The sequence below is a fragment of the Aspergillus ochraceoroseus genome, assembly GCF_002846915.1.
Source record: "Aspergillus ochraceoroseus IBT 24754 chromosome Unknown P175scaffold_6, whole genome shotgun sequence".
Taxonomy (NCBI): domain Eukaryota; kingdom Fungi; phylum Ascomycota; class Eurotiomycetes; order Eurotiales; family Aspergillaceae; genus Aspergillus; species Aspergillus ochraceoroseus.
The window spans coordinates 2202421-2217280 of NW_024468481.1; the positions used below are offsets into that span (position 1 = coordinate 2202421).

General features: G+C 31.4%; 3 protein-coding genes across 3 annotated transcripts; 2 read left to right on the forward strand and 1 right to left on the reverse strand.

Moving 5' to 3' along the window:
- Nucleotides 1–26: 26 nt before the first annotated feature.
- Nucleotides 27–1639, forward strand: P175DRAFT_0503248 (putative protein kinase). The gene is made up of 4 exons (XM_040897586.1): nucleotides 27–330; nucleotides 378–697; nucleotides 751–1221; nucleotides 1273–1639. The coding sequence occupies exons 1-4, from the start codon at nucleotides 86–88 to the stop codon at nucleotides 1449–1451; spliced, it is 1215 nt and encodes a 404-aa protein (XP_040751123.1). The 5' UTR covers nucleotides 27–85; the 3' UTR covers nucleotides 1452–1639.
- A 500-nt stretch (nucleotides 1640–2139) lies between these two features.
- On the reverse strand, nucleotides 2140–3039 carry P175DRAFT_0503250 (uncharacterized protein). Its single transcript, XM_040897587.1, has one exon. The coding sequence runs from the start codon at nucleotides 2957–2959 to the stop codon at nucleotides 2396–2398; it is 564 nt and encodes a 187-aa protein (XP_040751124.1). The 5' UTR covers nucleotides 2960–3039; the 3' UTR covers nucleotides 2140–2395.
- Nucleotides 3040–3249: 210 nt separating this feature from the next.
- On the forward strand, nucleotides 3250–4295 carry P175DRAFT_0483469 (uncharacterized protein). The gene is made up of 3 exons (XM_040895536.1): nucleotides 3250–3532; nucleotides 3586–4086; nucleotides 4150–4295. Exons 1-3 carry the CDS (start codon nucleotides 3416–3418, stop codon nucleotides 4201–4203), a joined length of 672 nt encoding a protein of 223 aa, XP_040751125.1. The 5' UTR covers nucleotides 3250–3415; the 3' UTR covers nucleotides 4204–4295.
- The last annotated feature ends 10565 nt before the right edge of the window (nucleotides 4296–14860 follow it).

The window sequence follows — 14860 nt, forward strand, 5'->3', positions numbered from 1 at the left end:
CTAGAGGACTTCAACTTTGGTCTCCTGAACAAGCGTAAAACATTAATCTATCTATATATTCTCAATCTACCACTGAATCTTAAATATGAATCGACTCTCTCGACTCCATCGATTTTTTAGACAATGCCCCTCCCCTCCACGGATACTCAAGCCTTCCAAGTTTCCCATATTGGACTCCGCCACAAAAATTGAAGAGGAGCGAATGCCCGCATACGACCGAGGCCTTTTTTATCCGGTCAAACTTGGCGATGTTTTCGTATCCAGGTACCAGGTTCTGAGCAAGTTGGGGTTTGGCGCAAGTTCTACAGTCTGGTTTTGCCGTGACCTCCGGTAGGCATCTCTTGCAGCCTTAATTAGACAGAGCTAAATTTAGATAGTGAGCATCGATATATTGCTCTAAAAATCTACATCCAAGGTGCCGAAGATCGAGAAGTACGAGTACTTAAGCATCTTTCGACTATAAATACACATCATCCCGGAAGCTCTCTCGTCCGTAAAATGATAGACGAGTTTGAGATTGAGGGTCCGAGTGGTAACCATCAGTGCATTATTTATGAGCCACTTTTAACGAGCCTCTTACATTTTCAGGCAACCCTAGATCCAAAAAGTCTTCCCGAGGACTTACTAAAGGGAGCACTGCAACAAATCTTACACGCCCTAGACTATCTACACTCGGAAGCTCAGGTAATACATACTGGTGTGTGGCACTCTGGACCCCCAATAGCTTACTAATGGCTAATATATGCATAGATATACAAGCCAAGAATATTATTATTGCCTCTAGAGACGACTCAATTTTTTGTGAATGGGAAAATGCCGAGGAAACTGACCCCAGTCCGCGTAAGATTGATGGTCCCCGCATTGTCTACAAGTCTCGCCCGTTCCATCGGAAGAAGGGGTGGAGAGGTTTTGGCATGCCACTTCTCTCAGACTTTGGTGAAGCACGCGTAGGGGATGTTCACAATGGGTTGATTCAACCAGATATTTATCGCGCCCCAGAGGTTATCCTCGGGATGAGTTGGACGTCAAAAGTCGACATATGGAATGTCGGGGTATTAGTCTGGGACCTATTTGAAGACCATCATTTGTTTGATGGTAGAGCGCCTAATGGGGATCAGTCAGACGTACACCTCCTTGCTGAAATGGAAGCTATGCTAGGATCTCCTCCACTTACTTTCCTTCACAAGTCTCCCCAAAGTCAAAAGTACTGGAATGGTCTAGGTAAGGAGCACCGCAACTAAGTAATAGGACTCCGCCTAACCTCTGAAACAGGTCAATGGAACGCTGCCGTAGAAGTGCCCCACTACTCACTGGAGGAATCGGAAGAGTACTTGGAGGGCGAAAACAAAACGATGTTTTTACTGTTCATCCGAAAAATGCTACAATGGGATCCGGAGGAAAGACAGAGCGCCCATGAGCTTCTATCAGATCCCTGGTTGAATTCCCACTAATAAACCACAATTTCTCTCTGTTAGTAACCAGGCTTCGGTATAGTGCAGTGGGTAGCTTTTTGAGACCCTTCTTTTCTCATGCTGTTATTCCTTTTCTCTTTCGAACCATTCAAAAATGGATTTAATCCATACAAATTTCTATTACTACCTTAAGATAGTGACTACTAATGCCGATATTTGGATTGCTGCTTTAACCCCCTCGGTATAGATTCAGCTGACATAGAGTCAACAGAATATTCTTTAGCCCAGAACAAAGAACTAAACGGTTGCGCGTAGTGTGAGACGAAGCCTTCGGCGCGTCAAACGTAGGGTACCTGATCGATTTTATTATTAGCAAGTCATGCTGCGCGGCCTATGTAATCATTTCTCGGATTAATTTCCCCAGCACAGGCCCATCTTCCATAACTTTCTTGGAGAGTGGGGTCGAATATTTCTGTACTTGGGCGAGCACAATCATCCATATTAAATTGGTGTAAAATGAGAACGCTTTGTAAAATAAGCTTGAATTCTATGCAGCTCTGGCTAGGAAGCACCAGATAATCTGACCCTCATATTCCGCCTTATATACCCTTACTACCGCAATATCTATATATTGCGGCCCCCAAAATCTTATTATTAACTAAAATAGTAACTAACCATGCTGACACTATAGGGGTGTATTGAATTTTAGATACTACTAGTCAAACGCATGTGCATAGAAAAGAAAAGCATACTCCCAGTCAGCCCCCAAAAACCCACATCTTCACTTTCATCAGAATAAATGGACGAAATATCACATATTCCAACACCCAGGGCCCTGGTCCTTGGCTGCAAGCATGCCAAGGTACCAGAGTGCAAGCAGAATAGTCAAACGCGGATGTGCCGCTGTGCCTCCGACTTCCCAGGGAATCGGCCGAGACAGTCGCAAATTGCCATTGTTGTCAACCCTTCGAATGACTACGAGCTCATGATTGACTCAGCGCTTGGCGATATTCTTTGCGTTGGTAATTGGTTCCGCTGCTCATCGCCGTATCCCATTTCCAACTAGGTTTGACATCTCCAGGGGCTCGATTCCAACTAGTACCAGGCTGACTCCCAGCAGTGAAGTAGGCTATATCAGGGGTATATGTGCCGATTGTTCTTGCTGCTTCTCCAACATCAAAGGAGAGGATAGTAAGACCATTCATTTGTTTTACTGCACTCAAACTGGCAAACCCTGTACGCAGAGCCCGCCGCAAACGTGTCGATATCATTTCGGTAATTCTATGCCGAAGAGGATTTTCTGAATTAATCGCATTTGGTGGAGAGGTGGGGAATGGATCAGCAGCAAGGGAAGAGGTTGTCAAGACAGTTTGATATGTTTGGAGGATATTTGCCAAATTAAATTCTTCCCAAATAGTAAGATTGTGAATGTCCTGAAAGCTATACGAGTCGTTCGTGGTATTGGGTCCTGAAGGTTGTGGAGGATTGGCTGGGATAGCGGGTAGAGCTACCTGCAAGTAAGTAAGCAGGGACACTTGGTTTGCCATTTTGTTAAAATGCAAATACTTGACAACCAACCTAGTAAAGCTGCTTAAATTTTACAAGCCTTTTATAGATTAAATCTGCCATTAGTACTTTTGACATCTGATTTTCTCGTGAGGGGGTCCGAAGCAATCCATATTTTCCGATTTGCTGGTATCTCTGTGAAGCTGCTGTCGGCATGATGTGTAATACATATTGGATGTTTGAGGTATTTGCGATGAGTCACATAATTACATATGCCAAGTCCTTCCCAATAGCCCGCCAGAGCTCATGGAATCTTCCAACCCCACCTCAACTAACCACACATGTGTCCAATTTGTTGCACTTCCGCCGGAGTCTGTGTCTAAGGAACGGAGAATACCTTGTAATACTCAGTTTGGATTATCTCAAATTCCGACAGAAAGGTATCTAATCAGTACACGTCTCTCCTTTGCTTTCTTGCTTGATTCAACTCGACTTCCATGGAGCTCACCAAGCTGTCACCTTCGGACATAAACTTCAAACACCAATTATCATGTTCACGCTTTTCTGCTTTATTCCTCGTGGCTATTCAAGACGTCACCTATATTTTGAAAGTGGTCAGTGTACCAATATAGTTCAGATATTTGGACGACTTTCTGATACTTAACAGCATCATGGGCGTGGGCCAAAACAGTATTACGAGTCAACCCATCGTGAGACAGACATCCATACCTGCGAAGTCACAGCATATAGACGACTTCAAAAATATGCTCTTTGCAAGCGCGGTATTGTACCGCAGTTTTATGGAACAATTGATAATCTTGACCCGAAGCTCTATCAGCCGCACCTTAAAGTATTTCTGAGGGATGAGTATCCTCCAAATGGCATTTTGTTAGAGTATATTCCTAATATGCAGACTTTGCATTGGACAAACTATACAAAGGAGAGGATGGAAAATTTCATCAAGGGCCTTAAGGAAATCCATGCAGCCAAAGTTGAACACAGCGATATCCACCCGAGGAACATGATGATTGTCGATGGTGACCCAAAAAGGGCGATCTGGATTGACTTCGACAGGGCACAAACATTTGATATTGGTCACATAACAGAGGAACAACAGGAATGGTTAGATTTCGAAGATGATTTGGTTACTGAAATGGGAGTTTTGATGGTAAGTAGTTATATACTATGAGAATATCTACACTGGATCTTGCTAACTTTCCGCCCTCCCTAGGAAGCTGACTCCAAAGAGAGACAAATGAACCACACAAGTATATATTATTACTAGAGAGTCACATTGAATTCATATTTTGTTAGACTTTGGATACAGCGAAACCTTACAAAATTGCCAATTTCAGAAGTTATTTCCAGCCATTCCAGTCCCACCTTTCATTTTCCTATACTAGTTAGATTATATTTCTTTTATCCCTACTTTACCCCTCTTTTCAGTATATTTAACTCTAGTTATTTTAGTAAAATAGAAAGAATCAGACCTTTATCTCTAAATAATTTAATACTAGGCATTACTCTTAGTAATTTATCTAATAGTTATAAGCCTAATATATACCTAGTAAATGTCATGGTGACTGTAAGTGTGTCACGGCGCGAAGCCGTAGTGTCAAGGTGCAGAGTCAGATTCAGATATTCATTGACTAGGAGCTAATGTAAGAGCATGTGATTCGGGCAACATGTCTAAACTATTAGACCAAAAGGTCACTATGATTAGACCTGATGTCTGATCTGCCTGAATCCCACCTTATATACCTAGCAATTATTGCCTTTAGCACTAGTGCACCTAGTGCACGCCATAACAACTATCTCCTTTCTTAAGATAAGGCTTGACTACAAGCCGACTAGCATATATTTAGGGTCGTGTTAGGCACACACCCCCCCTTGATATCCTCGCACCCCCTACATTATCCACACACCCCCACGTGATCTAATAGTGGGACCTATACTAGATTAAGTATAGCTTCTATGAAAATCTCCCTTCTAAGTATAGTATTAGGGCTCTTATTATAGGGCTCTTATTATAGAATCTATATATTTACTATTAAGTATATATTAAATATTATTACTATTATTATTATTATTACTATAAATATAGATTCTATATATAGTAATAATAGCTTTAATAAATAGATCTTTTAAAGGCCATAACTATAAAGAGAATAAGTAATTAGAGAATAAGTAATAAACTAATTACTAGGAAGATTAATCTTATAATTATATTTTTCTCCCTACTAGCCTATAGTCTTAATAATTTTATTTATATAATAAAGTTATTGACTTTCTTAATAAATATAGGTATTAAAATAGCTATATAGTAAATTAGAAGTATAATAAAAAGAATAAAGCTAGTACTTATATTAAGACTATATAGATTTAATTGTAAGCATCTCACTGGCAAGGCGCTTGGGTATAGGTAGTGTTAGTAAAGGAAGCAAAGCTACATGGAGTACAAGAATAGCAGGAAGGTATTAGAAGTAATAAAACAAAGTACTTGCCTCTTAGTACTTCAGGGGTTATTATATTGCTATTTATATTACCTAATTAAGTTACTAGTATAGTATAGATAACTTAAATATTGCTATTCTCTTAATTACTCTTAGTTACTGGATATATAATTTAGTATATGGTTTAGTATATGGTTATATATTATATAGTTACTATAATAATTGCCTTCCTTTCTCTTAGTGGCATGTCTGCGTGCTATATATGCTATGCCTGATCTAGTTTAATACTCTATTAAAGAGGAGCTAGTCCTAGTTAGTATAATATAACTTACTTTTTTATTTAATACTAGAAATAATAATAATATATATAATACTATCTTTATTAATTATATTTTATTAAATAAGATATAAATAATATTATATTTTACTTTAAATAAGATAATAAATAAGAATAGATAGTTTGCTAGATATACTAGTAATAGGTAAAGATATTATTATAATATAAATATTATAGGGGAATACTTCTCTATATATACTTCTTCTAACTTAATCTATATTTTAAAAGGTCCCTCTTAATAGGTTAATATATTATATTAGGTAGGTTATTATTACTTAAGTATTATAATAATAGCTAACTATATTATAAATCTTATGGCTCTCTTAAAATATTCTCTATTAGATATTATACTAGCTATATCTTTATAGAAAAGAGCTTATTTAGTTATTATTATTTCTACTTCTATAGGTGCCTTTATTCTAGCAGCATAGATCTATTATACTAATTATTTATAGGCTCCTGTGGTAAACCCCCCTATATTAATACTAATTATAGTACCTATAACTTCTATTACTACTAGTATATTTCTTATAGTTTCTATTATTATTATTTTATTATCTAGCAGGATTATATCCCCCTTATTCTTTATAACTACTTCTAGTATTATAGTAACTCCTACTACCTCTTCCTTTACTTCTTTTACTATAGTGACTCCAGCTACTCCTATTACTATTGTCGCGCCAGCTCTTATTATCATACTAGCTCCTATTGTTGCACTGGCTCCTGTCATTCCTGCTATTATTATAGTCCTAGCTACTCTGACTATTTTAGTTACCTCTACTAGCCTGGCTGCTATTATATAAATACTATATTACTTATATTATACCAAGTCTTAGTAGTATATAAATAATAGTTTTATAGAAACCTGTTTCTATATATGCCTAAATCTAGAATAATAATATACTTAATATACCTGCTTATATAAAAAGTACTTTCTTATTATCCTGCTAGTATAGGTTAGTCTTAGGAAAATTTAGGTAATATCTAGTAGAATAATAGATATAGTAGCCTGTGCCTGATAGACCTATATTATTAAGATTTTTATCTATTATTTTAAGACTAAGAACTAGATAGAGAGGTTACTTTAATTTATTAATTATAATATATTTTACCTACTTAATATATAGTATGTTAGGAATAGTATAATAGAGTTAGAGAATAATAATAAGAAGATTTAGAATAATTATAATAATTAGGGATTTACTAATATTATAATATAAGTACTTTATTATTTCTATTTTTATATAATAAAATTAAGTTATTTTCTTAAGATTCCTTAATACCTATAGTATATCCCTATTAAATCTTAAAATCTAGTAAAAAAAAGAGAAAGAATAGTATTATTAATATACTTTTTATAGTCTTTTTAATTTCTTAATTTTATTAATTTATTATTTTTATATTTTACTATTTTATAATATTTTACTAGTACCTTACCTATATCTTATTTATATAGTAAAATTTATTTAAAATATCTTATATATTTTCTAAATCTTCTATTAATTACTAAATATTCTTATATATTAGCTATCCTTTCTATTTAACCAGGTATTAGTCTTTGCTATATAACTTTTATTATATAATAATCTATTTTACCTCTTATTTTTCCTTATTATTAATAATAACTAGCTAGAGTAATACTAGTAAGTTACTATCTCTTATATTCTATTCCTTAAGGAGTAATATATAGAAGACTAGGTAGATTTTCCTATATAATTTAGGTAATTATAGGTAGTATATTTATTAATCTATTATTTTAACTATTTTAAATAGTCCTTTATATTTAGTATCTAGCTTCTTACTAGATCTCTATATATAGATATTTTTTATAAATAGTAGTATCTATTAGCTTATATAATATTTAGTTAGATAATACCTCCTATTATAGCTTCTTACTTATTATTTAGTAGCATGGTATAGGCTCTCTTCTAGCTAATAATATTTTATTTATAGTTAGTTAAGTTATTTTCCTACTACTATAACTATACTAGAGTCCCTAATATTAGCAAGCTTGAGTAGTACTAGCTAGTAATTATACTATATCTTATAAAGAGATATCCCTAATAATATATTTTTTATATTATTATATATAAATTCTACTATATCTAGTTAGTTTACTTAATTAATTTATTAGTAACTAATATAGGTCCTTAAATAAGTCTTTAATATCTAGTTCTAATATTCTATTTAGCTATCTATTTATAGGTAGAATATAATACTTAGTTATTCTTTAACTTAAAGCTCTTAGTATAGCTAGGTCTAATATTTACTAGTAAAGAGTAAGTTATAATTACTTACTAGACTCCTTAATATTCTTATTTTAAATATAATCTCTTTTATAAATATATTAACTAGCTCCTTAGTATTAATATTTTCTATTATTAGGAGATATTTAGTTTTCTTAATATATTAATCTATAATTATTAAAATAGTATTATATATGTATCTCTTTTATATTAATAGTAATAAACCTATAATAAAGTCTAGAATTAGGTCCTACTAAAGGTATTCTAGTACTAGAAGCTTTATAAGCTAGCCTAGTAAAAGCTATCTAAATATCTTTATTTTCTAGTAAATTAGATAACTCTTTATATATTCCTTAATATTATATTATAGAATATTCTAGTAAAACTTTTATTTAATAAGATCTAATATCTTCTCTTAACTAAAGTAACCTATATATAGATTATTATAATATACTTTTAATAATTTTTAGTATACTACTTAATTAGAAGGGATATAGATAATCTTATTATATTATATTAGTTTATTATTATTAATATACTATCTATTCTTATAAATTTATCTTTATTTAATATTATTCTTAAGCTACTTTATTATTTTTTATTTAGATAGTTTCCCTACTATTTAAGTATATCTCTAGTATACTAGGCATTTCTTACTAGTATTACTCTAAATTTAACTTATATAAATATTCCTATATTATATCTCCTAAAATAGGTCTTATAGAGTAGTTAATAGCATCCTATAGACTTACTTATTACTAGCTACCCTTTATACTAGTATTCTTTAGATCAAAAGTTCTAGATCTTTTAATCATATAATTAGGGTTTCTTAAAAAGCTACTATCTTACTCCTACCTTAATTATTCTATAAACCTCCTAACTTTACCTAAAATATAGGTAAGAGTCCTTTAGCTATATCTTATTAAGCAGGTTTATAATCCTTTTATCTTGAAAGTATATTAGCTAGATTAAGGCTACTAGGCTAATATTTAATCTAGAAATTATATACTACTAAAAGCTTAGCCTATCTAGCCTAATATTAATTTAAAGTCTTAATAATATAGAAATATTTTAGATTTATATAATTTATTTATATATATATTATATATAAGTTATTTTTAAGATAATAATACTATACCTTAAAGTATTCTACTATAATTAATAATTCTTAGTTATAAATTTTATACCTCCTCTCTATCTTAATTAACTTTCTTAAGTAGAAGGCTATAAGTTACTAAGTAATATACTATATCTTTATAGACTAGATACTATTATATTATATTAGGATTCTTATAATTATAAAACCTAATATATTAATTACTAGAAATATCTCTTATTCTAAGTTAAAATACTATAGTACTAGGAATCTAGAGAATACCTACTTTAGTATCTTAAAAGTACTTTAATTATTCTTTATTATCTTAAAGGGGCCACTCTTTCTCCCCTTTACTATTCCCTTTAGTATATTACTTAGTAGGGCAGTAATCTTAGAGTACTAGTAAATAAATTTTTAAAAATATCCTATAAATCCTAAAAATACTTAAATATTATAAAATAAATATAATTCTAGCTAGTTACTTATAATATATACCTACTTAAGATCTATTTAGATTCTTTTAATTCTTATAATAAAGTTAAAGAAATATACTTCCTCCTAATAAAAGCTATATTTTAAAAATTTTATATAAAAGTTATACTTCTAAAAATATAATAGTACTTTACTAATATAATACTTATACTCTTCTTTTATTTATAAATAAATTAGAATATTATCTAGATATATTATATAAAATTTATCCAGGATTTCTTTTATTACTTTATTAATATATATTTAAAAGGTAGCTAGAATATTATATAATTTAAAAGATATAACTAGATATTTATAGTATTTATACCTTATATAAAATACTATCTTCTACTTATTATCCTAATAAATATAAATCTAGTAGTAGGTATCTTATAAATCTAGTTTAATAAATTATTTAGCTCTGACTAGTTAGTCTATTAGTTTATTAATTTATAGGAGGGAATATTAGTTCTTAATAATAATTATATTCAGGCCCCTATAATCTATATAAAGTTATAGTAACCTATTAGCCTTTTATATAAAAAGTACTAGCATACCTACTATACTTATTAAGGGCTAGATCTATTCTTTTTCTAATATTTAATTAATATACTCCCTTAAGATTACTAACTCTATCTTTAATATACTATATAGCTAGCCTATTAATAGTACTATACTAGTAACTAATAATATATTATAACTAGCTTTTTTAAAGAAGAATACCTCTATTTCTTTCTCTAAGAATACTAATTTCTATTCTTTATAATATTTAAAAAGAGCCCCTATTATATTACTATTATTATATAATTAGCTTAAGACTAGTATAGTAAATTCTTATCTTATTATACTTTTAAATTACTTAGATAATTTAATTTTAATCTTTAACTTTTTTCCTTAGTAGTACTAGGTATTTACTACTAAGAAAATATTAAAATTAATCAGGCTTAGCTAGCTATACCCTAAGATTAATTAATATTTTTTTTCTTCTAAATTTATTATATAATATTCTATATTAAATTCTCTAATTTTATTAAGGCTATCTATAATTTAGCTCTTTACTTAAAATCTTATATAGTATAGTATTATTAAGCTATTAATAAAATATATAAGTTACTCTATCTTTATCTTATTAAGATTTATTCCTTCTTTAGCTAAAAAGTAATAAGAAATAAAGTCCTTATTTACTCTAGTATTTATAAGCGCCCTTATTATAATCTATTTCTTACTTATTAAGATAACTATAGTAGCTAGGAAAAGTTCTATTAATACTTCTTTATTCTATTAGAGTACTAGAAATTCTAGAATATTTAATTATTATTAATCCTAGTCCTTTAATTCTCCTGCCCCCTTAATACCTTCTTTATACTAGGAGCATTTCCTTATAATATAATTAGTTTAATTATACTAGTAGTATTAGCCTTCCTTTTATTAATTCTAGTAGTTTTACTACTCCTTCTTTAATTCTTTCTACTAGAATTTATTTAGTTAGGAATTTATTACTTTATTATTATTTTTTTTTTTCTTTCTTAAGTTATCCTTTAATATATAAGACTCTAGAAGTTAGTTTAATTATACTCTATTTAGCTTTTCCTATTTCTCTTATTTTTAAAATTTCTTATACCTTGCCCCTAGTTTAGTAACTTTAGCTAGACTTTATAATATTATTATATCCTACTAGATTTCCTTATATAATTCAGGCTAGGCTATTTAAATAGCTAGCTAGTAGAGAAATTCTTTAAAATTAGCTTTAATTATTAGAATAAATTCCTCTATCTAGGTTATTAGAGTTTATATACTCTATTATAATCCTTATCTTATATATAGGAGCTAGTAAGCTATTATTTACCTATAATCTCTTTCTAATTCTAGAAAATTCTATAGGAATTTAGTAAACTCTATATAGGTAAGTTCTTTAAGATTTACTTTATACTTAGAGTACTATACCTGCTTTATATTATCTTTTAGGCAATCTATAATATAGTAGACCTTAGCTATATTACTCTTATAAAGTTTCCCTTATAACCTAAAGTAATCTTAAAGGTCTTCCAGGAAGATACTAAGTTCCTTTAGGTTTTATACCTTAAAGAACTTAAGTTCGGGCACCTTCTTCCTACTTATCTACATAGCTTATACCATGTATTAGGTCATGTACTATAGCTTATTATCTTCTATTAACTTAATAAGTTAGTACTAGAAAGTTACTAGTACTATTAAACCTTCCTTAATAATAGTTTCTAGAACTATAATTATAGATTCTATAAAGTTTAGATTTATTATTTCTTAGGAAGAGGAATAAATAGTTCTTCTTATACTTATTATATTACTTTACTTAATTAAGGAAGTACTTTAAATTATAAGTATTTTACTAGTAAGGTACTTGAGTATGGGTAGTATTAGTAAAGGAAGTAAAGCTATATGGAATATAAGAATAATAAGAAGATATTAAAAGTAATAAAATAAAGTACTTGCCTCTTAGTACTTTAGAGGTTATTATATTACTATTTATATTACCTAGTCAAGTTACTAGCGCAGTGCAAGTAACTTGAATGTTGCTATTCTCCTAATTACCCTCAGTTACTAGGTATGTGGTTCGGCATGTGGTTCGGCATGTGGTTGCATGTCACGTGGTCGCCGTGACATTAATATAATTAAGAAGATTTGTCAGGGGGCAGTGTAAGAGCATGTGATTCAGGCAACATACTATACCATTGGACCAAAAGGTCACTATGATCAGACCTGATGTCTGATCTGCCCGAATCCCACCTTATATACCCTAGTAATCATTGCCTTGGCACCAGTGCACCTAGTACACGCCGTGACAACTATCTCCTTCCTTGAGATAAGGCTTGACCGCAAGCCAACTAGCATATATTCAGTAGGGACCCCCAGCCCTAAGCCAGCTAGGCTAAGCTAAGGGCTGTGAGCAGGTAGGCGTGGTTCAAATCTGGTAGCGCAACCAGGTCTAGCGGGATTCAACCCAGCCCTAGCACCTATTCAGGTCTAGCGGGACTCAACCCAGCCCTAGCACCTATTCGGCCTAGTGGGACTCTACTACTATTCTGTCACGATACCGGGGGGGGTACTCTGCAAAAATTTAGGGTTTCTAGGGGGGGGTATTGGGTTTGATACGATACCCCCCCCTAAAATCATGAATTCTACTACTATTCTGTCACGATACCGGGGGGGGTACTCTGCAAAAATTTAGGGTTTCTAGGGGGGGGGTATTGGGTTTGATACGATACCCCCCCCTAAAATCATGAATTCTAGGTCTTTTTTAATAAAAATTAGATATCTAGATAGCTAATGAAGTAGAATTTTATAATATTTAAAAAAAATCAAAAATTCCCTAATTAGGAAGGTAGAAAGTCAAAAGAAAAAAACAGGTTTTTTTTGATGGGGTATGCCAAGCTGCGGGTAGTCTAGACCTATTTAGGTAGCCCTAATACCCTAGGGTTAACTAGATGGGTCAGGCAACCATATAGGTGCCTTATTTACTAGGCAGCAACTATTAATGCCTTATTTTTCAGGCCACATTTTTTAAAATTAAAATATCAATAGTAGCTAGTATAGAAATATAAAATAAAATAAATAAAATAAATAAAATAAATAAAATAAATAAAATAAATAAAATAAATAAAATAAATAAAATAAATAAAATAAATAAAATAAATAAAATAAATAAAATAAATAAAATAAAATAAATAAAATAAATAAAATAAATAAAATAAATAAAATAAATAAAATAAATCTAAACTATATTAGGGCCCTGTATAATTTTTAGCTATAATTTAGATATATTTAGAAAAAAGTAGTAGAAATAAAGGACTCCTTTAGTAATTTTAGTATCTAGATCCTATTTCCATTTTAGGAAGGTCTGGTTGCCTAGATTTTCAGGCAGAATTTCAACCCTCCAATATTTAGTAGGGTTTGCATGAATTTGATCCAAATTCTGCTTTGTTAGGATCTATAATAATACAACTAGGTCAGGTACTAGGCATGTAAGACCTTTATTACTTTCATTAGGACCCTTACAAACCTTAGTAGGTAGAAAACACCTAAAATAGCATGTATCTGGAATAAGGTTACCCAAAGAAGCCCTAAATTACTCAAGTTGAATTACCCAAGTAGTATTTTCAGGGCAATTTTTAAATAAATGGGCAAAAATCCTAGTAGATATAGAAGGATCTAGTAATTTAGATCCTAAAGTTTAAATTAGTAAATAAACTTCCTAATTAGGAAAGAAATAAATAAAGAAATAAAAACTTACTATCCTATTTTAAAAAGCAAACTAGATAGTAACTTTCCTGCTATAATTTAACCACCCTTCCTAGGAATTCAATTTGCTGGGCAGCTGTTTGATAATATTGCCTGACCGCCTGCCAAATAGGGTTAGACTGGCTATCACATAACTGATATAGATCATATTGGGCCCAGCTAGGATTACATGACTCAATAGGGCTGAGGGCAAAGTTCCTAGAGATTGGCTGCTAGCAATATATTTACTTATTTAAATATTTCCAAAACTCCAGGTAGTTAGCTAAGTCATTCACTTGATTCTGCCTGTTATATAACTGAACTAGGCAGTATGACCATGCTAACCACCTAGGATTCCGCCCAGCCCGCCCAGATTCTTACATAAAATCCAAGAATGAATATGACCCCTAGTAGTGAATAATTAGATCTATATAATTAAAGTCAAATCCAGCCCCTACTCTAGGGGTTGCTAGTAGGATCCATGCTTTACTGCTTTTGAATTTAGCCAATTCTGCCAGCTTTATTGCATCTGACATATCCCCATAGAAACAAGCTAGGGCTGGAATTTTAACCCTAAATGCCTTATAAAACTGCCTCAGGCTACTTTTAGATAGAAAGAAAATAATAATAGTAGCTGCCTGAGGCAACTAGTCATAGCAGGTTACTTTAAAGCAGTAAATAAAGTCCAGCAGAAAACCAGGGGTTTTAGTAGGATTTAAGGTTTTTGGAATTTCAATAACCCTATATTCTATATTTTTTAGGGTTAGGTTATCCTAGATGCTTGGAATAACCCTAAAAAATTAATGTAATTTAAACATATCCATCACCGCCTGCCGAATAGGGCTAGATAGGGTGGCAGTACTGAATACTATAGTAACTAGTAACTGTATAACCTGCTTAACCCTATGTATAATTGGATGAAAATACTAATTTAATGGGATCATATAATATTCATCCTAAATAATTTGATCTAATTTATGTTATTAGATTAGGGTTTGAACCTGCCCTAGGAATTTGGGGTCAACCACATGCTCAATTTGAATAAGAACCAGGTTTAATAATATCATATCATATAACATATCCTA

Bases quoted from the DNA above. Each gene is read 5' to 3' on its own strand.
- P175DRAFT_0503248 (XM_040897586.1), top strand. From the start codon at position 86: ATGAATCGACTCTCTCGACTCCATCGATTTTTTAGACAATGCCCCTCC. The intron at 331-377 runs GTAGGCATCTCT...AAATTTAGATAG, and splicing joins TGGTTTTGCCGTGACCTCCG to TGAGCATCGATATATTGCTC. The intron at 698-750 runs GTGTGTGGCACT...ATATATGCATAG, and splicing joins AGCTCAGGTAATACATACTG to ATATACAAGCCAAGAATATT.
- P175DRAFT_0503250 (XM_040897587.1), bottom strand. From the start codon at position 2,959: ATGGCAAACCAAGTGTCCCTGCTTACTTACTTGCAGGTAGCTCTACCC.
- P175DRAFT_0483469 (XM_040895536.1), top strand. From the start codon at position 3,416: ATGGAGCTCACCAAGCTGTCACCTTCGGACATAAACTTCAAACACCAA. The intron at 3,533-3,585 runs GTCAGTGTACCA...GATACTTAACAG, and splicing joins TCACCTATATTTTGAAAGTG to CATCATGGGCGTGGGCCAAA. The intron at 4,087-4,149 runs GTAAGTAGTTAT...CGCCCTCCCTAG, and splicing joins CTGAAATGGGAGTTTTGATG to GAAGCTGACTCCAAAGAGAG.